General features: G+C 50.5%; 7 protein-coding genes across 7 annotated transcripts; 3 read left to right on the top strand and 4 right to left on the bottom strand.

The window, feature by feature from the left end:
• Positions 1-287: 287 nt before the first annotated feature.
• TrAFT101_007212 (uncharacterized protein) lies at positions 288-2,006 on the bottom strand (the record flags this gene model as incomplete). Its single annotated transcript, XM_024901155.2, has 2 exons — positions 288-1,675; positions 1,742-2,006. 2 exons carry the CDS (start codon positions 2,004-2,006, stop codon positions 288-290), a joined length of 1,653 nt encoding a protein of 550 aa, XP_024756606.1.
• Positions 2,007-4,894: 2,888 nt separating this feature from the next.
• Positions 4,895-5,125, bottom strand: TrAFT101_007213 (uncharacterized protein; the record flags this gene model as incomplete). The annotated part of the gene is made up of 1 exon (XM_066127985.1): positions 4,895-5,125. The coding sequence occupies one exon, from the start codon at positions 5,123-5,125 to the stop codon at positions 4,895-4,897; it is 231 nt and encodes a 76-aa protein (XP_065984099.1).
• A 1,044-nt stretch (positions 5,126-6,169) lies between these two features.
• On the top strand, positions 6,170-7,046 carry TrAFT101_007214 (uncharacterized protein; the record flags this gene model as incomplete). Its single annotated transcript, XM_024910775.2, has 3 exons — positions 6,170-6,293; positions 6,480-6,556; positions 6,630-7,046. 3 exons carry the CDS (start codon positions 6,170-6,172, stop codon positions 7,044-7,046), a joined length of 618 nt encoding a protein of 205 aa, XP_024756605.1.
• An 872-nt stretch (positions 7,047-7,918) lies between these two features.
• Positions 7,919-10,199, bottom strand: CYS3 (cystathionine gamma-lyase cys3). The gene has a single exon (XM_024908846.2). It carries the CDS (start codon positions 9,784-9,786, stop codon positions 8,344-8,346), a length of 1,443 nt encoding a protein of 480 aa, XP_024756604.2. The 5' UTR covers positions 9,787-10,199; the 3' UTR covers positions 7,919-8,343.
• A 2,077-nt stretch (positions 10,200-12,276) lies between these two features.
• TrAFT101_007216 (uncharacterized protein) lies at positions 12,277-14,863 on the top strand. Its single transcript, XM_024901163.2, has 2 exons — positions 12,277-12,706; positions 12,862-14,863. The coding sequence occupies exons 1-2, from the start codon at positions 12,638-12,640 to the stop codon at positions 14,308-14,310; spliced, it is 1,518 nt and encodes a 505-aa protein (XP_024756603.1). The 5' UTR covers positions 12,277-12,637; the 3' UTR covers positions 14,311-14,863.
• A 44-nt stretch (positions 14,864-14,907) lies between these two features.
• Positions 14,908-16,227, bottom strand: TrAFT101_007217 (uncharacterized protein). Its single transcript, XM_024910774.2, has 2 exons — positions 16,151-16,227; positions 14,908-16,078 (listed from the first exon to the last, which is right to left on the bottom strand). The coding sequence occupies exons 1-2, from the start codon at positions 16,162-16,164 to the stop codon at positions 15,139-15,141; spliced, it is 954 nt and encodes a 317-aa protein (XP_024756602.2). The 5' UTR covers positions 16,165-16,227; the 3' UTR covers positions 14,908-15,138.
• A 218-nt stretch (positions 16,228-16,445) lies between these two features.
• TrAFT101_007218 (uncharacterized protein) lies at positions 16,446-19,140 on the top strand. The gene is made up of 3 exons (XM_066127986.1): positions 16,446-16,948; positions 17,038-17,609; positions 17,667-19,140. The coding sequence occupies exons 1-3, from the start codon at positions 16,778-16,780 to the stop codon at positions 18,802-18,804; spliced, it is 1,881 nt and encodes a 626-aa protein (XP_065984100.1). The 5' UTR covers positions 16,446-16,777; the 3' UTR covers positions 18,805-19,140.
• Positions 19,141-22,444: the final 3,304 nt, after the last annotated feature.

The following is a 22,444-nucleotide window of genomic DNA, read 5'->3' on the forward strand; positions in this document are numbered from 1 at the left end:
TAGGTAGATTCTTGAGTGTATCAAGTACTCGGTTTATTTATTCATGCTGCCGTCATACCAAACGGACTGTGCAGTCATGTTTCAAAGTCAACGATAATGAATTCGATGTTATTACAAACTCATTAATCCATTGCCTTGGCATTGGATTAGTATGAGGGGCGGAGTTGATCAAGAAGAAGAAGAAAAAAAGGATCGTATTATCCATCCTGCCGCCTATAACGCCGATACCATGCAGAACCAAGGCTATATGTACTACTAAAGATAGTATTGCCTGGCATTATATACTATTACTCAGTCATCGAATCGTCAGTCAAAAATTGCACCTGGTTTGACGGGTCATCTGCCGTCATCAGATTTTGCGTATACTCGATTGCCAAGCTGTTTCCCTCCGTATGCTCGTTACGCCGCCTGTGGATCTCATTCATCCCTTGGCACGCCATCTCCGCAATGTGATGCAGCTCGTCTAGGGTGCTCGGATTGCAATTTGTAAATACGCCATCAAGACTCTTTTGCCATCCCGACGTGGTGTTTTCCACAGCAGTCTGGTACGCGTTGGTATCATAATCTGTGACGCCTATATAACCAGGTCGGCTTGTGAGCCGTTGAAGGAGGTAGTCTTCTCGCGAGTCTTGCGGCAGGTACTCGACGAGCTCGCCTGATGGCGTGGTAGGTTGGCGGATACCCATGACGACTTCTACGAAGCGCTGAGATAAGCTGCGAGCAAGGCCACAAGGGTCGATGAGGTCGAATTCGGGGCTAGTATTAAGGTCTTCTCTGATGTAGAGATCGTAACCAAGGAACGACGCTCGACAGATTCGCAAATTAGGCATGGTGCAGCGAAGCATCATGGCTACCCAATAATCGTCTTCGTCGGGGCGCTGGTTGGCGATGCCAACCCACAGAACCTTTTTAGAGTCCTCGTTCCACTCGCGTGATCGCTCCGTCTTCAGATACACTTCATTGAGATATAGCTCCTCGAGAAGAGCCCCAAACTCTTCTGTAAACCGCCTAAACACTTCTGGAGAAATCTCGACTCGCTTCAGTTCAAGGCATGTCAAGTTGTCGAGCATGATCCGGGGCGGTGGCAGCACACGTGCTCTCCACTCGTCGACAGGCGTATGATAAAACTTGGTCTGCTTCAGCCCTCGGGGTGGTCTATCATCATGGTCCATGCCTACTATGCACAGGGTTTCGAGATGCTGTGCGTGCTCGATGATGTTCCAAAAGCATGACCCAAAAAGGCTCACTCGGGGTGGGTCTATCTCGTGGCGGCGGAGGGTAATCACCAGGTGCTTGAGTACGGCTACGGTAGTCATGATATTCATCACATCGCTGGGGTTCATCCACAAGTGGCATACGGCGACATCGGTGACATTTTCCAGTACGAGAACTTGCATTGATGCTGAATCTTCTTCCGGGCGCGAGGCCAGCGCTTTGAAGGTATTGGCGAGGATAATGGTGGCAGCATTGCAGTTACGGCCTACCAATTGGAAAGGCAGACTCAGTCTCAACCGGTCAACATCGCGGCAGTTGAAGAAGAGAGCCTCAACGGCCTGGTAGTATTCTTGCTCGGTAAAGGAGGACTCGCTCATGCAGTAGAGGTTTTGGAGGGACTCGCAGAACTCCGCCATCCAAGGTACGCGAGCAAAGACTGTGTTCAGGAAATCGACCTCCACTATCAGGGCCGAGTTAGTCACCTGGGTTTCTCTGGTTCTAGCCAGGGCAGAAAAGGAAGTCTTACTCTCATCGCGAACAACCATCAAGTCTACATAGAGGCTCTTGCAGTGGTAGCCAATCGTTTGTAGAGCATCGGTCTGTGGCCGGGTTTGGCGGCCGGTCCTGCTCAAGCGAGAGAACTCGAGCCCCAGAGTGCGGCAGACGAAGGGTTTGAGGATCCGATTAAATGTTCGGCATACGAGGCGGAGGTCAAGAATCGCGTTTTTGGGGCCGGATGCGACGCATTGCAGCAAGATGGCGTCGATGAGCTCTGGCGGTAGTCGATTCATCGCGTCGTCTGGTAGGCTGGAGGCGGGGAGTCGTTCAAGGGGAGGCCGCCGGGAGGCATCTGGGTTGGGGCCGGTCTGGAGGAGGGAAGAAGGCGAGGCTTCTGAGCGTCTAGATGAGAGAATATGGATAGCGATTGGGCCGGCAAAGGGAGAAGCGAGGTGCTAATTAAACAGCGTGCGAGTGCGTGCGCCTGGTTGCGATGACATGACCTGCTGTAGCTTGGGAGCTTTAGCGGCGATGGCGCTATGTATAGCGGTGCTTTATGGTATCTTATCAGTGCCCTTTTATTATGTCATAGGCATCTAGCAGCTACCCTGTAGCATGGCGTGCACCTGATGAATACGATGAGACTGGAGAAACGAGGATATGCGTGGGAAGAATAAGCGTGGCGCAGCTGGTAGCTGTAATTATGATACCAATGAAGATGCCTAGATAAAGATCGTCTGGAGAGCTGGCAATGCCAAACCTGGCGATCACTCTGATAGTGCACACCATAACACTCAAAGTAATGAGCTATCAAGGGTACCAGTCCAAGAGGCGACCCAAAAAAAACCTTCAATCCTGATGTAAACCTGAGTCGGATATAAACTTTACTAAAAAAGAAACCTGAATAACACCTTATCTATGCAAGGCAGACAGAATCCCATCAACACACAGCAGCAATATTACGAAAGATGCCCCAAGCCAAGCTGCATGAAGCAAAGCCTTCCCATGCTGCAGCTCGGGTGTGGCCGTCGTTGTATACTGTGGGTCTGTGGCGGCTGGCGGCCGAGACTAGCGGCATCTTGCAGCACAAAGAAGATTAGAAGAGACTGATGCCTTATCCAGATCAAAGGCAATATGGAGCACTACTTTTGTCGCTAGTAGTAAACCACTGAGCATCTAGGGCTAACGGTACAAGTCTATTCACCAACTGTTTGTAACAAGCGGCCATGGTTGCCAAGACATGGTAGACCTGAGAGGCACAATACGCAATGTTTGTACATGATACGCATCTGCCTGATGTACCTGGATATGGTATCATCCAGCGTCATTAGAAAAAAAGCATATGGCAAAGCCGGAAATTAGCAGATGACAAATGTGTGCTAAATTTTTAGAGTAAGCTCTCGGCATGATAAGAGGGTCGGCATCGACTTTTAACCTCGTGACTGTCAGTCGAAATAGGGAGAGTGGAGGTCAAGAGCAGCAGCTTCGATGATAAGAAACCCAAGGAAAAAGGAGAAACGCTGCTCTAATGAGGTTTCGGCTCGAATTTCTCTTTCCCATTAAACAAGAAGAAAAAGAAAACGCACCTGAGACCTCGTACTGGTTAATACAGCCCGCCAAGTCGGATTTTGGAAAGGCAGGCCCATTATTCGGCTTTGATGTGCCGGGATGAGCGACGCTTGCATGGCACGGAACAGCAGTCAGGACAGCAAATTTGCGATTGTCGATTAGGGACCGGCACAAGAAGCCGAAACCACCGCCGGTCGCACACGAGTAGATACAAGCAATAACAACAGCATGTGGGGACAAGAAGCGATGGAACAGAAAGAGAAGAAAAGGCCATCTGTGGTGGAATACCTACAGAAGTTTGTAGTTGGTGTTGAGGCGCACGGCCACAGCAATCGTTCTAGCAACCGTCCCAGCCACAGGGTGGAAAACTGACATCTGATGCGACTGGCTGCATGCATGCAGAGACACAGCTCTGGTTAGACTAGGGGGAGATCTCACGGCGCTGTTTGATGATGGTGTCTGGAGCTATGCTGATGGTGGCCATGGAAGCACAGGCCGTGTGGCCTCGCCGCCTTGTCTGAATCGAGGAGGTCTCATCGGCTTGTCTCTGCGATAAGTGGCCCATTATTCCATATTTTGAAAAACCATAGGTACTGCGAGCAGGCGCAAAGTACCATTTGGACGCAGCGAATGTATCTTTTACCCCTGTCATGTACTGCCAAGTCTCTGCAAGCGTGGTCCAGGGGAAATCGGCACGAGTTGCGGGGCGCAATTGGCGTGTCTGATTGGCGACCTCCTCGGAGCTTCACCAGCGCTGTGGCGGGAGCTTCCATTTTCTTCCGCCAAGGAGGGAAATCTTTTCTTCTTATTTTTTTCAGCGCGGCAAAGCGGCCCCATGAAATAAGGGTATAATAACGGTAAAATCACAAAAATTAAATGAACGTCAGCAGCGAAAGATTAAAGAGAATGCCGTGTTGAATCTTTGAGCTCGGGAAACGCGCAACGCCGGCATTGTGCGGCCCTCGACTACGTAGTGTAAGTACGGACGGACAGAGCATTATTTGTAGTTGGTACTAGGTACTAGGTAGGTGTACAGGCACGGCAGGTAACAGAATATCTACATAGGGTGCCGTGCTGAAACGCCCCTTTGGTATTAGAATGGTGACATGTTGTCGCAAGTCAATTTTTTTTCCCTCTTTGCGATGATACATTGGTGGCATTGAGAATAGAGATGACTATGACGATGGCACAGCGGGAGAGAAAGGGAGGGCGAGACATAATGCACTGCGGTATCTGGCCAAGGGAGCCGAGGAAGAAAATAAGGTCTCAGCGCTGTTCTGCAGCCACCCAATGGTTACATGCACGAGGCGGAGAAGGGGGGTGCCGCCGCTGGTATGTTCGTACAGAGTACGAAGTGGTTAACCTTCTTTTCCATCGTGTTGCAACATGGCATATGCACACACATACCACAGCATCATGCGTTGCTGTAGCCGAGGCGGTGGCTGATGGCGGCTTCTGCATCGCCAAAGCATCTCGGGCCTAGTACGCCAAAGTTACCACCGATGCTGCTGTACGAGCCGGGCTACTCCACACTGGGCATGGTCAGCAAAAGTATTCCTTGGTACCAATAGTCTTCTCCATTTGCTCTTCCCGCCCAGATCCTTCATTCTTATCATGCCATGCGTCCCCTGGGCATGAGGTACGTCCAGTTCTTTCGCACCAAGAGCATCAGGCTAAAAGGTGCTTCGTACTCCTTTAGGCCGCGGACTACGCCGTATAGACTCCCGGCATCTTGGCGCGCGGTCTGGATGGGGAATAGGCTGTCGCGGTGACCAGCTCCATTACGACATCGTGCTTTGGGCCAAGAGAAGAGAAGAGGGGCGGGTTCACGATCATTTTCCATTGTTGCCCAAGTCCAAGACAGCCAATTCTGAGGCCGCCGCCATGGCAACGCCCGACGCGTTTCTCCTCTCGAAAAAGGGCAGCATGGCAGAGCACAGAGGGGCCGCCTGGCCAGAGTCCAGAACTCGCCCTCGGGCCCCGTGAAACGAAGCAGACTTTGGTGTGCAAGTCCAAATAAGCACCGCCAGCCTAAAGCCTATTGGCATCGCCATGACATCAAGATGCGCGCGGCCACTGCCTATTTGCTGCGCGGAGCAAGAGCTTCAGCCACGCGAGGCCGTTAGTGCCAGCTTCGTGTAGAATATCCAAATGCCACTTTCGTGTAAGCGGCCATCACCAGCGGTCTCGCCCTCTCTGTCTGCGCTGCTTGTACGAAAAAAAGCCCACACCACCATCGCAACAACCCCCCGCCCTCTGCAGGTCCTTTTCACCCACCCCTGGCCTCATCTCTAGTCGATACGGACAACTCGGCGTTGGTGGTGCCGCTATCGTCTGTGGTTGGCCCAGCCCTGGGCATTTCTGGCCCTGGTCTATCGCGCAGCCTATCAGGCGTTGCGCTGGCATCGCAGGTACTTGCGGTACTTGGGGTACCTGCGTGCTAGCGGCGGTACTTTGCGAGCGGCAGACACAAACAAAGGAATAGAAGCAAAAAAAAAGTCCACGTTCACCCCATGTCCTTAGCGGTAAATGAAAAACCGTCGCCGCTTTCCCATGGGCTGTCGTCGGCCTCGCCCTTGCTTCTCTCTTATTTAGGTGACGGCCCTGACAGCTGGCACGCCTTAGGCCCTTCTTTCTCTTTCCCTCCCGCCTCTGACCTGAAGAGAGAAAAAAAATATCCTGGACCGGACCTCCAATTCCTCTTCTCGCAACTCCATCACCGCATTTGCATCAGCATCAGCATCATAGCCCGTCTTCTCTCTGAAGCCATCGCCAGCCCCGTCCTTGGAGTTTGCTCAGCCGTGGTCTTTGTGCCTCTTTTTATCTCTTAATCATTCTTCGTGATACCCCCCTGTGAATTTGTTTGTCAGCCAAACCAACTCCGAAAATGCGATCCTCTGCCATCTTCGTCGCCATTGCCGCTACTGCGGTGTCGGCTCAGACTGTTCCGACCTACAAGAGCTCTCTGAACATGACCATTGACCCTAACTCTGTTCCCCAGCAGCAGCGAGGTAAGGCGTTCTGCATTCTTTTTTTCCATTCTGCTTTTTTTTTCTCTTGCTTTTGTGCCATTTTTTTTTCCCGCCGCGGAATGCTTCTCATTGCGATTCTGTGCGAGGCGCTGTGTTTCTTCCTCTCACTTTGCTTGCTGCGATTTTGACGATAGATTCGGTTGCTAATTTTGCTCTTGTTTTTAGCTGTTTGGTGCCAGGGCCAGACCAACACTTGCCAGGTCCTTTGCGACAACAACACTGACCTGAACGACTGCAACCAGGTGGGTTCACCCGCAATCGCTGATCGATCTTTGTATGGGGAACAAGCGCTGATCAATACTTGACTTGTCACAGGCTCAACTCACCTTCGACTGCACATGCGCTGCCAACAACTCGGCTCCTGGTCTCCAGTATTACACCCAGACTCTGCCCACCTTCATCTGCCAGCAGCTCTTCTCCAACTGCATCCAAGCCAACGCTGGCAACGCAGATGGCCAGGACCAGTGCAAGAGCAACATCCAGAAGCTTTGCGCCACCCACAACCCTCCCACCATTGCCGAGATTAGCAGCTTGGCCGATGCTTCCACTGCTGCCACAACCGCCGCCACCACCTCTGCTGCCAGCCATGCCGCCACCACCTCTGCCGACAAGACTGCTAGCAGCTCTGCCCAGTCGACAACCTCCAAAGCCCTTGCCGCTGCTACCATGGGCCCTGTTGGAGCCGGTGCCTTTGCCATGGCCGCCGCTGGTCTCGCCGCTTATGCCCTCTAGATGAGCTGAGCGATTCAGTCCGAGCTGCTGGTTTTGTCTGGCGACCCAGTCCGCGGTAATGGTGCGTACTCTAGGAAGGAAAGAAAAGGGGCACTGGGTCAATGCTTGGACGAGGGGCCTCGCTTCTCCATGAACCACTTTGTTATCTAGTACACTTTGTTTGTTTGATATCACCCCCCCTTAACGAAACCCAAGACGACGAATATGATCGAGGGCATAATGATGGTTGTGTGTTTGTTCCCCCCCCTTCGAGTTTTCGTTTTTGCGTTTACAAGGTTACATGCCGTGGTTATGCCTGCCACTTGGCCACCTTTGCATTTAATCTGTTGAAGGCGTAGCAAGGGTAGTCGCCGCGTCGACTCGGAGGGGAAGAGTCTTTTCATTTTTTTTTCTTTTTCACATGGCAGAGGCGAAGGGGAGTAGTTGTTTTGAGGCATAACAAAATGCTAAAAGTCGTTTGACAAAAGATGAACTGTGCACACTTCATAATTACTTTCTCGTAGTTACGTAGGGAGCGTGTCATAAGGTCAAACCGTATCAACAAACTGATTGTTCACCTCCATCAAATCTTTTGGCTACCTGAGAGGAAACTACTCCCAGGATTTGCGTAAGGGGCGCTTGGTCGTGTTAATACCACATGATAGCCTCTTAGGTCTGAATTAGCAATTTGGGACAATGTCAGATCGAATCTTGGTTCAAATGGCGCTAGAGCCATGGTGATGCCTGACAGCAAGCCGATTGGCTCTATGAGAACCAGAGCTTTTACGATTGAGGAGAAGTTGAAGTCTGAGTTTGACTCTCCACTTGATGAACTACTTATTACTCGTTCACTGCGCCAAGACATATCCCGTTGAAAGAGGGACACACATATCCTAAGTTTGACAGACATTTGAATTATAATTCAATCATCGCTCTACAGCTGAATTGTGTATATATCTCCAGTGCCTAGACAATAGTAAAAGTAATAAAACCAAGTTCCCAAATAGCAGTAACCCATAAAAGAAAAGAGATTAGCCCATAATTTTTTGGGAAAATCACATTTCACACGCCGTTTCATGCCACAGCTTGATATTGCCTTGACCTCCTAGAATAGGGCCGGCTCAAAGTACTGTTTCTTCCCCCCCCTTCCCCTCATAACAGTTTGCTTTTGTTCAGATTCGTAAATCTGTTCCACGCTTCCTATTCATTGTCTATAATGGTTGTAAAAAACAAATGCTCATGACACATATCTAAAAGATGTAAAGAAAAGATCAAAAAAACTGGAACTGAATCTAGTGGAAATTAGGGAATAATGGGTTTAGATGCCGTTGGTACCGTTGGCGCCCTTGGTGAAAGAGACGGCAAGCTCCAAGGCCTGGAGAACGTCGTTCTTCAGGTCCTCAGCATCCTCAACACCGCAGCTCAGTCTGACGAGATCGTCAAAGACACCGACAGCCTCACGCTGGTCACGGGGGATACCGGCGTGGGTCATGCTGCTGGGGACCTCGCACAAACTCTCAACTCCTCCCAGAGACTCGGCGAGGGTGAAGATCTTGGTGACCTGGCAGAATCGCTCGGCAGCAGCGTGGCCACCGCGGATGCGGAAGGACAGCATACCACCGCCCATGCCGTCACGGTGCTGCTTGAGGGCAATGGCACGGTGAGGGTGGGAGTCAAGGCCGGGGTAGTTGACGGCAATGACGTGAGGAGAAGCCTCGAGAGCGTGGGCAACGGTGGTAGCGTTCTTGGTGGCCTCGCGAGCACGGAGGTGCAGAGTCTTGAGACCACGGTGAGCCAGCCACGAGTCAAAGGCGGAGGGGACGGCACCAATGGCGTTCTGGAGGAAGCTCAGACGGGTCTTGAGGTTGTCGCTGTTGAAAGCGGCAACGCCCATGACGACATCGCTGTGGCCGTTGATGTACTTGGTGACTGAGTGGACGACAATGTCGGCGCCAAGCTCAAGGGGGTTCTGGACGTAAGGGGACATGAAAGTGTTGTCGACAACAACGAGGACGCCGTGCTTGTGGGCAGCGGTGACGACGGCGCGGATGTCGACCAGACGGAGGGTGGGGTTGCTGGGAGTCTCGATCCAGATCAACCGCGTCTCGGGGGTGATGTGCTCGGCAATGTCGACCTCAATCTCGGGCGTGAAGGTGACCTTGACGCCGTGGGCCTTTGCGACCTGGGTGAAGTAGCGGTGGGTGCCGCCGTAGACGTCCGAGACGGAGATGACATGGCTGCCGGCGGCCAAGCTCTGCAGGATGATGGCAGTGGTGGCGCTGCCGGAGGAGAAGGCCAGGGCGTAGCGAGCGTGCTCGAGGGCCGCGACGGCAGTCTCGAAGTTGTCTCGGTTGGGGTTGGAGGAGCGCGAGTACTCGTAGATGCCCACGGGCTTGCCGACGGCCGACTGGGCAAAGGTTGTGGACAGAGAAATGGCCTCAATGACGGCGCCGGTAGAAGGGTCGATGGGGGAGCCAGCGTGGACGGCAAGAGTGCCGAAGGCGTGGACGGGGGTCGGGGGCCGCACGGGCGTGGTGACGGGGTCAGAAGTCACGGGAGGAGACATTGTTGCAGTCTGGTTGTGAAAAGGGTGGGAAAAGAGACAAGAATTTGGGGTCGTGATGTTCGAGGCAGATCCCGTTGCGCTGAAGCTTTTTGGAGGGGCAGTTTTTTTTTTATGCAGGGTCTGCTTTATCTTATCGGAAAAAAAGATCCGTTGATTTCGTGTTTGCAAAAGGATGTGTCGGAGCGATTGTGTCATTCAGCACACAGATTAATGCTCTTCGTTTCACGATTAATAGAGAAAAAAAGAAAAAAAGTGTACAAGGTGGAGGCGAGAAGACCCTTAAAAAGAAATAGAAAATTCTGGCTTCACGCGAAGAAAAAAAATTGGTAAAAAAAAAAAAGGGAACTCCACTTCAGGGACGAGAGCAGAACAACTCTAAAAATGGTGTCATCCAGCCGAGCTGTGGGTAACGTGTGTAGTAGCGGCGGTAGCACGTCACCGGCTCGTTTTGGTAGTTTCTAGGAATGGGGGATTGCAGGTACCAGTTCTTGCCGCAGGTGGAAGGCCAGGCCCTTTATGCGAAAAAGAGGCTACAAAAGGACTGAAACTGTTTCGCGGCACGCAATTCGGAATTGCAAATCACATCATTTGCGTCAAAGCAACCCCCGGAAACAGAAGCTTTTCTTTGTAATACGACTGCAGTATGTAAGCCACCTGCTCTGCTTCTCCGTATTGCTAATATTGGCGGCGTGGCCTTTCGAGATACTTCTGTGTCATGGCGGCATGCAGAGGCGCATCGCCCAAAAGCCCGACCGACAGCCGCACCTCCATTGCGGCTTGTATTGGCGGGTGATTCTACCTGCCTTTGGGGTAGTGATGCGTTGATGCGTCTTGTCGCAGCGGGCGGGATGCCATGCTGCGGGGAGGGCTGGAGTACTGCGACTTGGCGATACCTGGAGCCGCCGATGCGCTGCTGTTTTGCGTTCTCGATCTGTCACCAGCTGAATCTCACCGCCCTTCCTTGCAGTATCAGTTAGATCATTGATGCCCTCGGGGTCAGAATGCCGTAGCTCAAACGGCGATCTACGCAGATAGCACAGAGTCTGTGCTGGATAACTATCCGCTATCCGATTAACCCACTTCTAGTGCCATGCGACGCGGCTTTTTCCCACACGGCGTTTTCCCAGCACATGGCAGAACAGCTAGGTTGTGCTAGCATCTACGGACTTTATGATGCGGAACTTTTGGTGTTTTCGTGGAGAGATGGCTGACTCCCGCGGTGGTGATCGCGGCCCAGCAATCCTTATCCATCTTCCTTTTTTGGCAGTGGCCTTGAGTCGCATTTCAAGGCCAATCTCGGACGAAGCTAGCTATGGAGAGCATTAGTCGTACAGTAGCAGATGGATTCCAGCGCCGGCCAGCACCGGCTCAGACCACACACATAGTGGAATCTCTTATAAATCAGTTCTCGAACAAAAAAACTGTTTGTCAAACAACCATGCCATACGGATGGCCGCCAAGACTAGGATCCCCGTCCACGGCTCTACACACAGTAGTGTTACATGTTCTTAGCTGTAGGAGGTATTCACGTGGTGTCTTTTTGTGACGGCTTCTTAGCTAATGTGCGTTGCGTGACACAATGCATTTTTGACGGCGTTATCGTGCGCAGACTTGGTTGTTGGTAGGTGTTTTTCTTCTTCTCTGTGACGAGTTACTTAATACACTGCCAAAGTTGTAGTTGCTGGCTGATAACGCATGCTTGTGCATCATTCTACCATATGCTTATTTGCTTGTCGCCAGCTGGACCGCGAGTTGTGATGCTGATGGTGCTACTCTCTGAGCTGGCAACCTGAACCGCCAATATTGTTGGACCGGATGTCGGTGCAACTCCGCACAAACGTTCGGCTGGCTTGATCCTGCATCTGGCGCCGCACCCATTTCCATAAATAGGCAGATAGCCACAGTAATATGGCCCGAACTAGAAGCTCACATTGGAGGTTCTGATACTACTGCTTTGCTACAGTAGTATGCTGCCTGTATGCATAGAACTTACAAAGAGATACTCGTCACGTCACGGCAAAGATAAGATAAATAATCTTACCTACAGTGGGCTCCTACATACTCGAACTTACCATGCATTACGCAGGGTGGTGCGTGGTGGTGCGTGGTGCTTGCAGCCGATCGACGCAAGAGGCTTTCGCGCGTAGTTCCAACAGGGCCTACTAAGTTGACAACATGCGAATACTATCTGAGTGCTGGATGGTCGTCAGAGGCATTCCCTTTGCGCAAACTTGCCCAAGGGACCAAGGCAAAAGTTGATAAGACATCTTCGCTTCTCACCTGGAAGATATCTGATGGATCATATCAATCTGACCAGGATACTCCGTATTTACTCCATGTCTGCTTTTGACTCCTTATATGGGGTTCTCCCACGGGCTCGCCAACGGCCCTTTGCCTGGCATTGCTCTTCCGAACGATCAAGCCACGCAAGCCCAAATGGCAATCTCGCTAATCGTGGCTGCCGCTCACTATAGTTGCCGGTAATCACTGTAAAGTTTTATCAATGCGTCATCTGATGCTGTCCACGCCGAGACACAATGCCCTCTGAACCAGTCGAGGCTTGCACGGATGACGCGGGCTTGTTGGCCCAGCGCGTCGGAGAAACGAGCATCCGAGCTCTTTTTGGCAGTGGCTGCGCCTCTGCGAGCTGTGCTTATTAACCAAAAGAGGCTTCATCAAGGCACCGGGCTCGTACTCGTAAACATCGCCAATTCAGCCAGGCTTTTGGTTCGCCCCTCCAGACGGTTCAATATCTAAACCGTGCTAGAAAGCTTGACAGCCCTATCCGCCGTCACATCCCCATCGCCGCCCGACAAAGGCACTCCAGCTCTAGCCGTTCAACCTCGCTGGACGCTGTGCAGTTGCATGGTTCGACAGACTCGGAGCCGGCCGTCGGATTTCGCGATTTCCCCCTGCAAATCGCCTGCAGCATCACCAAAAGGCGTCTCTCCCACGGCCCGCGTGGCGATGCCACCAGTGCGTGGCGCATCTAAAATCGTCGCTGCACGCACTCAACAATCTCACCAGCGAATCCTGGACTCTCCTTATGCCTCCCAGGCGGTCGCACAAAAAGTCGCGCGCGGGGTGTCGGCGTTGCAAAAATCGCAAGATCAAGGTAAGGGAAGAAAAAAAATAAAGAAAAGAAAGAAATCGAGGTGGACAAGAATGGATGTGCACCCATATCTTTCCTTTCCACCGGGCTCTCCTAGCCAACGTCTACTATACCCTGAGATACATTAAGCTGATGCGATCAATCGTCCTTTCGTATAGTGCGATGAAGTCCATCCGCGCTGCGGAAATTGCTCCAAACATGGTGTCATGTGTGATTTCGAGAGCCGGCAAGTGCTCGAAGAACTGCATACACTTCCCACCCCGGTCACCAGGAGCCCTCAAGCACCAGTATCCGCGCCGACATCAGCAGGTTCGATAACGATGACATCGACGGCGGCGCCATCAACGACAGGTATCCCTGCGTACGACGACCATCGAATATCTCCTTCACAACTCTCACCCCCTTCTACGTCCTCAACACCGTCACTCACGCTACCCTCCGTTCCCATCATCACATCCATGACCAGGCAAGGAGACAGACTTCTCGAATTTCAGCTATGGCATCAATACATTAGCAGCACGTCCAAGACTCTGGTTATGAATTCCCCTGCTAGTACGGACATTTGGCAAAAAGACGTCCCACGCCTCGCTCTTGAGGGAAGGACGTATCTGATCGACGCCGTTCTCTCTGTGGCCGCGTTACATCTGCGCTTCAAGAACCCCGAAGACAAGGTCATGATTGAGGCCTCCCATGCCTACTCTGCCTCTACCTTGGCGGAATATTGCCGCTCACTTAACAAGGGTATAACTGCTGAAAATGCCGACGCCCTGTTCCTCACTTCATGTCTTATTGCGTTCCAGGCCACTGCTTCTCGGCTGTTCATCAAGGAGGATAGCGACCTGACAGATCCAAGCGAATCGCACCGACGATATGCATTGCCTCTTTCTTGGTTCCACGCCTTCCAAGGTGTCAAAACCATCGTCGCGACATCCTGGCAATGGATTCGAAACAGCGCCACGGTCAAGGTGGTTATTGACTCTCAGCCTGGCTTCATGTTGGATCTGAATCCCCTCGGACCAGAATCTTTCTTTGGCCACCTTCTCGATGATCTAGACGAGGAGCTAGAGCAGGAAGATGAGAGTAACAGAGCCGCAACAAACCAGGGTTATTTCCATGCTGTCTGCGTCTTGAACTGGGCCCACAAGAATCAGTACGCTCCATCTGCATTAGCACTTCCGTCGACTGTGTCACGTCGTTATGTTGAGCTTGTTGAGGCTAAGAGACCTCGTGCGCTCGCTATTCTCGCCTGCTTCTTTGCCTTGCTTAAGCGTATGGACAACGTATGGTGGTTAGATGACGTGGCGCGTCGGGAAGTCATGGGTCTTGTGAGTCTGTTTGAGACTGGCTCAAAATGGTGGAGGCATCTTGAATGGCCAATCCGGATCGCGCTGTGGGACGGAGAGGCTGATGCCATCCCGGCTGATATATGGGGTGTGGAGCGCAAGGAGAACCCTCCCGCAGATGGAGGCGTCCTGTCCGCTGAGACAATATTAAACCATATTGATCTTATGGCCAAGATGATGGACAGCACCCAAGGACCGCAGTCAATAGAGTCTATACCCGTGGTGGGAGACTTGGATGGCTTGGTTCCCCCGCCACTCGACTAGGACTTTTGAGTGACCGTGTTTGGGATATGCGCCAATACCTGGCACCCCCCCTTCAGAAGTGTATTATTTACTGTTGGTGTTGCAGCTCTTCCACCTCATTCATTGGAGAATTCGGCCTCTATTCAAAATAGGCGCTGGTGTATAGATAACCACAGGAAGAGGTATGAGCGTGGGAGTTTTTCTTTTCTGTCTCTCTTTTTTTTTAAGGAGATAGGTTGTCTTTTATTTTTATTCCCCCTTTTCTACCGGAGCTATAATGCAGCCGTTACTCTTACATGTTTTATTTTCCATTTTTTTTACCAGCGATTCGTAACTGGGCGTTTGGAACGGGATCTATGGTCAGATGATCTGATGATAGTAGGGCTCGTGGATTCTAGCACTTCGGAGTCACTTGTTATATACTGATATGGAGGACGATATGACACATAATACTGCTGGGTTTATAAGGAGTCAAGATGAACTTGGTATGGGTTATTTACATCTTGGAGTCATGCTGCTAGAGCTGAGCCGTGAATGCGAATACAATCCTTAAAATGTGACTACTTGTGCGAGATATAGGATGTGAAAAACAATGTGAATGTGAATGTGAATGTGAATGCGAATGTGAATGCGAATGCTTCTGAATCTAGATCCATCAATTCATCTCATTATGATGTCTTGATATTAGAAAACAAAATCTCAGGACACTATATAGCAGTGATCGATAGAAGCCGACTATAAAGCCGCCCAAGACGCCAAACTCCAATTCCCAGGATTTAAGCACGCCATACATCTTTTTTACCCCCCTTCCCTCCATTCTATTAGGTAGGTCCTTGTTACTTTGCCAGCTTATTTCCTTGCTCGCTTTGAATCGTCAACCTCAACAATGTCCTCCGGTTCAGCCGCATCGTCGTGGGATCTCTTCAATCCCTTCATCTTTCTTGTCTGCAACTGGCTCAGATCCTGCTTGCCCAAGTGGACACGACCAAGCTTGTCACCCATGGAGTCCATGGAGACGTTCTTCTTCGTCTTCTCCTCCGTGCCGCGGGCCTTCCTCATCGCCTCCTTGAGCATTGCCTCGTCCGCCTCCTTCATGCGTCCAACCCGCAGGTCCATTCGGGGGCCGATCTCTTCGACTTCTACGCGGGGCAGCTTCTGGCCGCTGCGCTTGGTGCTGATGAGGTATACTCGCAGGTGGATGGCGGGCTTGGCGTCGCCCTCGCCGGTGGTGTCCTCGGCCGCGATGGAGACGATGTACTGTAAGCCCTCGACGTCGATCTTGTCGGCGGTCTCTCCTCGGAAGAAGTCCATGAAGAAGCTCTTTGCGAGCGTGTATTCGTTCGGCACGGGGCTCTCAAAGGCGCTGCCTGCGAAGAGCACCATGGGCCGCATGCCAATGGCGAACTTCTTGGTCTTGAATTGCGTAATGGAGCGGTAGCTCTCCTGGTCGAGGTATAGCTCTAGCATGTCCAGCACCTTGTGGCCGAATGTGCGGATAAATGTCAACGCATGGGGGCGCTTCTTCTGTGTGCTACCAAAGACGAAAAGACTGGCGTCGTTCTTCTCCGAGAAGAACTCGATGGATGCGGCATCCTCAAAAGGGTGGATGGGGTTCTTCTTGGTGAATTTCTTGGAGAGGGGCTGGCGCATGGAGAAGAAGTCGTTCATGGCATCTTGGACGACCTGGGAGCAGTTGTTGCCGCGGAGGAAGAGACATGTTTTAGGGTTCTCGATGGCCTTGGGCTCGCGCTTCTCGAGGGCTCTCTTGGAGCGAGCGTTACGAGGTTTTCTGAAGGAGGTTTGCGTTAGATTTGGCTCCTAATTCGGAAAGGCAGCAATCTAAGAGATTTTTGAGACTTACACTTGGCGGAGCATGATGAAATTGGCAATGGTTGTGTTAATCACTGTTTCTTGCAATTATACCAAAAACCGTGATGCCTTCTTGATGGGATAGCCAAAGTCGGAAAAAAAAAAAAACATCTTATCGATAGTATCAGCAGCAAAGCAGCTAGAGGCACCGCCACAGCCCAAGCGCGGAATAAAGCCACAGCCCATCTTGGCGACGTATTTCCGACCCCACAGTCACGTGTAGCCCCTGATGAAGCGACGACGAGATCAAGCTTACCAACCCGGACGGACCGGCGACAGCCTCGGTAGGCCGACTTCCCCACACAACAACAAACAAACCCGTCCTTCGACCTGCAGGTGACGTGCCTGGGAGTCGCCTCTTTGCATCTTATTGCCTAAGCCGGAGCCGCTCTGCCGTCCTAGTCCTTGCTTCTTCCCGTCTAAGCGCGTGTCTTTTCGTATCCGCTAGTCAACGTCGAGCAACACAGCCGCGGCTGAGTCTATCTTCGACTTGTTTTCATCTTTCTGGCTGCCTTTTTGTCCAGCTACTTACATACCTGCTTTTTTTGTTTGTTACTAGAGCAGCAGCAAACGCGATCGATACCCCGTGCGCATTTCATTACAAACCCACACAGCCAAGATGTCGTTCATGGGAGGCGCAGAGTGCTCGACAGCTGGTAACCCCTTAAGCCAGTTCCAGAAGCACGTTCAAGATGATAAAACACTACAGCGAGACCGCCTCGTCGGTAGAGGGCCAGGTGGTCAGCTAGGCGGCTTCCGTAGCTCGCCTGCTAACGCTCCCCAGGATGAGGTACGTTGTTTTGGCCGATATATGCGTGTTTGTTTATATTACCTGCAGGACGCGCATTACTAATACACAATGTGTATCTGTTTCTGTAGATGATGAACGGTTTCCTCAATGCTGGCCCTGGCCTTCAACAAGAGTTTCCTACTTTACAAGGCGGACCTGCTGGCCAGCTTGCCCCTGCACCACCACGAGCGCAATCAGTGTCGCCATCATGGGCACAAGACTTCAACGCCCAGCAGCCCGGCATGGATGCCTTCGCACCAGCAAGGCCTCTGTTCAGCCCCGAAGAGTTTGCTCGCTTTCAACAGTCAAACCCGGCAGCCGCTGCCGCAATGGCGCCACAGATGAGGGGTGACATGTCTTCTGCGATGGCCCAACGACCGATGATGGGCATGAACATGGGCATGATGGGCATGGGATATGGTCTTGCTAACCAGTCAATGATGCAACCGATGTATCAGCAACAGCAGCCTATGCAGCAGCAACAACAGGACCTGAAGGGCAAGGGTAAGATGGTTGAGTTGGACGACAGCAAGTGGGAAGAGCACTTTGCTCAACTCGAACTCCAGGACAAGGAAGAGGCCAAGGAAGCTGAGAAGCAGGCGAACGCCGCCGAGGGAGAGTTGGAGCAGATGGACAACCACCTCCAATCGGAAACTAATGAGTTTGGTGATTTCGAATCTATCTGGAAAGGAATCCAAGCTGAAACTGCTGCTGCTAGATCGATGGTGAACGACCAACAATACTTTGACCAATTTGATACCGAGTGGGGCCAGGATCTCATGCCTGACTTCAATGGCGTGAATGACTGGGGACGATTCGCCGACCCGATTGTCGAGAAATACATGTTTGAGGAAGAGAACATCTTCCGTGAGCAGAAGAATGCCTTTGCCGAAGGTGTTCGTGTTATGAAGGAGGGAGGTAACTTGTCCCTGGCAGCCCTGGCGTTTGAGGCTGCTGTTCAGCAGAACCCAGACCATGTGGAGGCCTGGGTATACTTGGGCTCTGCTCAGGCCCAGAACGAAAAGGAGACGGCGGCTATTCGTGCCTTGGAGCAAGCCTTGAAGCTCGATCCTAACAACCTCGATGCCATGATGGGCCTGGCTGTTTCATACACCAACGAAGGCTACGATAGCACAGCATACCGCACACTCGAGAGGTGGTTGTCTGTCAAATATCCCAACGTTCTCAGTCCTGCAGATCTTCATCCTGCCGCTGATATGGGATTCACTGATCGCCAGCAGCTGCATGACAAGGTCACCAGCCTCTTTATCAAGGCCGCCCAGCTTAGCCCCGATGGCGAGCACATGGACCCCGATGTCCAAGTCGGACTTGGTGTATTGTTCTACGGAGCGGAAGAGTACGATAAGGCAGTGGACTGCTTCCAATCAGCCCTTCACTCTTCGGAGCTGGGCACCACGAACCAACAGGAGCAACTTCACCTCCTTTGGAACAGGCTTGGTGCTACCCTCGCCAACAGCGGAAAGTCAGAAGAGGCCATTGCCGCTTATGAACAAGCTCTGTCTCTGGCGCCCAACTTTGTCCGCGCTCGTTACAACTTGGGTGTCAGCTGCATTAACATCAACTGCCATCAGGAAGCAGCATCCCACTTCCTTGCTGCTCTTGACATGCACAAGACTATTGAGAAGTCTGGCCGCAGCAAGGCATACGAAATTCTCGGCGACGGTGCTTCCGGCCAAATCGACCAGGCTCTTGACAGAATGTCTGCTCAGAACCGCAGCAGCACCCTGTATGATACCCTGAGGAGGGTGTTTACGCAGATGGGCAGGAAGGATCTTGCCGACAAGACGATTCCTGGCGTCGACCCTGATATTTTCCGACCCGAGTTTGAGTTTTAGACTCCTTGTTGAGTAGTCCGTTGAGCATAAGATATTTAGCGCATCAATGAGTCGTCAAAATGGCCTCATTGCACTCAAGTTACGTTTTGGTCCATCTCATGAAATTGTATTTACGATGAACATTTTTCCGCTGAAAAGAAAGAAAAAGAAGGAAACAAAGGGGAAAAGGTCTAATGAGAAATATTTTTTTGCTTTACCCCTAGGAGTATCATAATTTGCTAGGATGCAGCGGGTATTGGGCTTGGATTTATACCGAATATATGCAAAAAAAAAGAAGGAAATACAACTGGCGCTTGGTCTAGATGAATATACTATAAGTTATATATGGTAGATTTAATCGTTGTTATTATCTTCTTCATTGCATAAGAGCTTGACTTTACCCTGAGTGCTGTTGTGGTGATTAAGTGTTGTTTTCTTGTTCATACGTATCATATACATCATACCTATGTTGATGCGTGAACTTGAGCAAATCTACGCTCTTTTACGACCCACGTTGCATTTCAACGCAGCCGTACAGCTCTATATTCTGACAGGCCTTTACTTGTTTAATTATCCTACATGTAGGTATTCTTCAACGACCTCTCAATTTTGGCCCCTCCCATTCTCCGTAAAATAGCATGTGAACTTTGCATGGTGTCACTATGATCTAGATAAAGAAGACATATAAAGTAACACGGCCCGACATTTCGGGGCTACTCCAGCCAGCCCCATTACGAAGTCTACTATGTATTAGATTTGATTTTTATTGAGCTCCACAGAGACGCAAATAAGAGCAAAAATAAAGTGGCTGGGGTAAATCAATATATGAGCCCTGCCTGTGTACAACCTCGCTAGGCAAGCCTCACCGCAAAAAAAAAAAAAAAAAAAAAAAAAAAAGAAAAGAAAGGACTGGGGGTCTTTGCTCCCTTATTCTGTCTCAGTCCAGCCTCTCTCTTCCCGTCTCCTTCCCGTATTTTTGAACGGATCTCGTCCTATCGCCGTGCAGCACAGCTTTCATTTGTCCCGCAGGATCGGTTTAACCTGCCGGGCCCAGTTTTTGGGGGCCGTGGGCAACATCCACCATCCATCCGGTGATGCAAGATTGCAAGTATCACGGCCCCAACACACACGCACACCCCTCTCCCCTTTTGACTTTTCTTTTTTCTCTCTAGTGCCGTCGGTGTGGTGGCACAAGCTGGCTCCTTGCTTCGCAGCAGATCCACGGCTTCATGTCGCTTCGGTGCGGTAGAGGCTGAATCACAGACACATACACATGTACTTATTAGCAATGTCCTGCACAGATCGTTTTATGTGGCGTAAAGTGGCTAGTACAGTGTAGCTGTCGAAATGCCAAGTATATTTCTCGATAGGACCTAACGTTATGTGGAAGGCAGATGTGGATGGGATTTTGTTTTCCTAAAGGCAGTGCGGCGGGAGAGAAAGGAGGAGCTGGAGATGGCGACTCAACAAGGTTTAACCTGTTTCCAAAGGATGAGAATAGAGTGACTGCTAGGGTGTACTGTGTATCACACACTCCTGTAGGTATCTAGAGATTGCCAGCAAGATGTAATTCATTATTACTTGCGTATAGGATCTTGGCTTTGGCTGGTTACATCCATCTACTGTCGCCAGTCACATGGTGGAAATGACTACAGGAAGACTTGTGTCGATTCATCTTTATTGGTTGGGGTTTTCTACATATAAACATATGAGCGTATGGGGAAATCTTTGCACTTGCATAACAACATGGGGGAGAGCCTCCTAAGGGGGAGGAGGGGAAAAGAAAAGGACATCAAGACAATTCCATACACTCTCTCATACATCGGCCGCCAATAAGCTCTGTAGCTTGATTTCCAATCTCACCATGAGTTACTCCTATTACAAGAACTGAGGATATTTTACTAACCTATTGCTAACCTCCAGGCGCAACGATCATTGGTCAAAGCTCCCTGGTCTTTCTGGACATCTGGGCATTTGGCAACATAAGAACCTATGGACCCCATTGGAAAGTCGTCGGAGCCGATGCAACGGAATATTTTGTTGCGATGAGCTCTTTTTTATGGCGTTGCATTCTCTGCTCCAGTAAGCTCGGGGATAGCCGTTTCCTATCTTACCCTGTCCGAACCATGTGTTTCTTCGCTTCTCCATTTTGTGAGCCTCATTTATATATTCTTAATTTATATTGATTTACGTGTCACTCCACTCCCTCCAACCTTTGTATATAGTCCAGGTGGCAAAGGGGACCGAAAATGTATAAATTACTGAAGATCATTGTACAAAAAACTACCCAATGGGGACGAAAAAGATGATCATGTCTGCTTATTGAGTCCTACGCAAATAAGCTGGAAATGATATGGACCAGATTGAAGGGCATCGTAAGATGATTCACAGTTTGTCTCTCAGGATGAGGACGATATTGGTGGGTACGAGTGATCCATCTGTGCCGCTATATGCAAACTTTAGGCATATCTAGCAAGATAAGAGAAGCTTGATGTACATATTGATCGCTTTGCTTACGACCCATCACTTTATACCTACCATATCCTTCCAGACGAAACACAGATTTAGGTTACCCAGTAGAGGCTCTTAAGTCGACTGCGCACGGATTATCAGAATTACTCTATTGCATTGGTCTATGTCATCACTCCCCTTCCCCTGACAATGTGAGATGCAGAATTAATTGACGTTATAAATACATACTCCTTAAAATCTGTTTCATCTTACCAGCATGTACCGTTTTCTTCCAGGTTACTCATCTCACCTTCTATGGTCTATTCTCTATCTCAGAATGAGCCAATCATTAAAGCAGTCTAACGCATTTCCTTGTATCGAAGTCATGCTATCCTCTAGCTGCTTGTCTTTAGTACGGCGCATATGCAGCACAAGTCAACCCCCCGCCTACCATCTAGATCAACAGAGACTCATTATAGAAGGTAGAAGGGATAAAGCAGATCATGTAACCCAGTTCTTAGCGGATCCTTCGCCAACATTTCAACAGATTCCGTATCATAAGTTAGAATTCAGATTGAATCTAATGGTAAAAACTGTGTAGCATTGCAATACTGACGTAATCTGAAAGATAATTTGCTGGATCAACTATAGGATTGCGTATGCCATAAGATTATCAGACCAGACGCAAAGCAGTCCAGCTATCTTATCGCTGCTATGTATACCGTTGGCGTATATGCCTCATGATCTGGAGAAGAAAAAAAAAAAAAAGGCGTATAGGGAATTTGCGGCAATAGTTCTTTACTAAGCAGCTCTCATTGTCGAGAGTTGCTGCCGGACAAGCTCCTTGTAATCGCTACTTCTGGACAGGACTAACAAGACGATATTTTGCTCTCTAATATGAGCCTGATGCTCTCGCCTAACCCAGCATTGATTTAACGCATCTCGTATTTGCCGGATACCTGCGCTCTGGAACTCAAATACTGTGAGATAGTAGAAACGGATTCGTCTATCGACCTTCTGGATCCTGCCGCGGGGGCTTTCAACGGGCATCTCGGCCGATCACGTTTATCAGATGGCCTTCCTTGGCAACAGGAGCCAACATCCCAATGGCAGTTGCTAAATGCTACTACAACGTATATTGAGTGAAGTGAGGAGAAGGGCCTAAGATATGAATGGAACGCACCGCATCATTTAATTCTTGCTCCTGGCC

The sequence above is a fragment of the Trichoderma asperellum genome, chromosome 4 (assembly GCF_020647865.1).
Source record: "Trichoderma asperellum chromosome 4, complete sequence".
In the NCBI taxonomy this organism is placed as follows: Eukaryota; Fungi; Ascomycota; class Sordariomycetes; order Hypocreales; family Hypocreaceae; genus Trichoderma; species Trichoderma asperellum.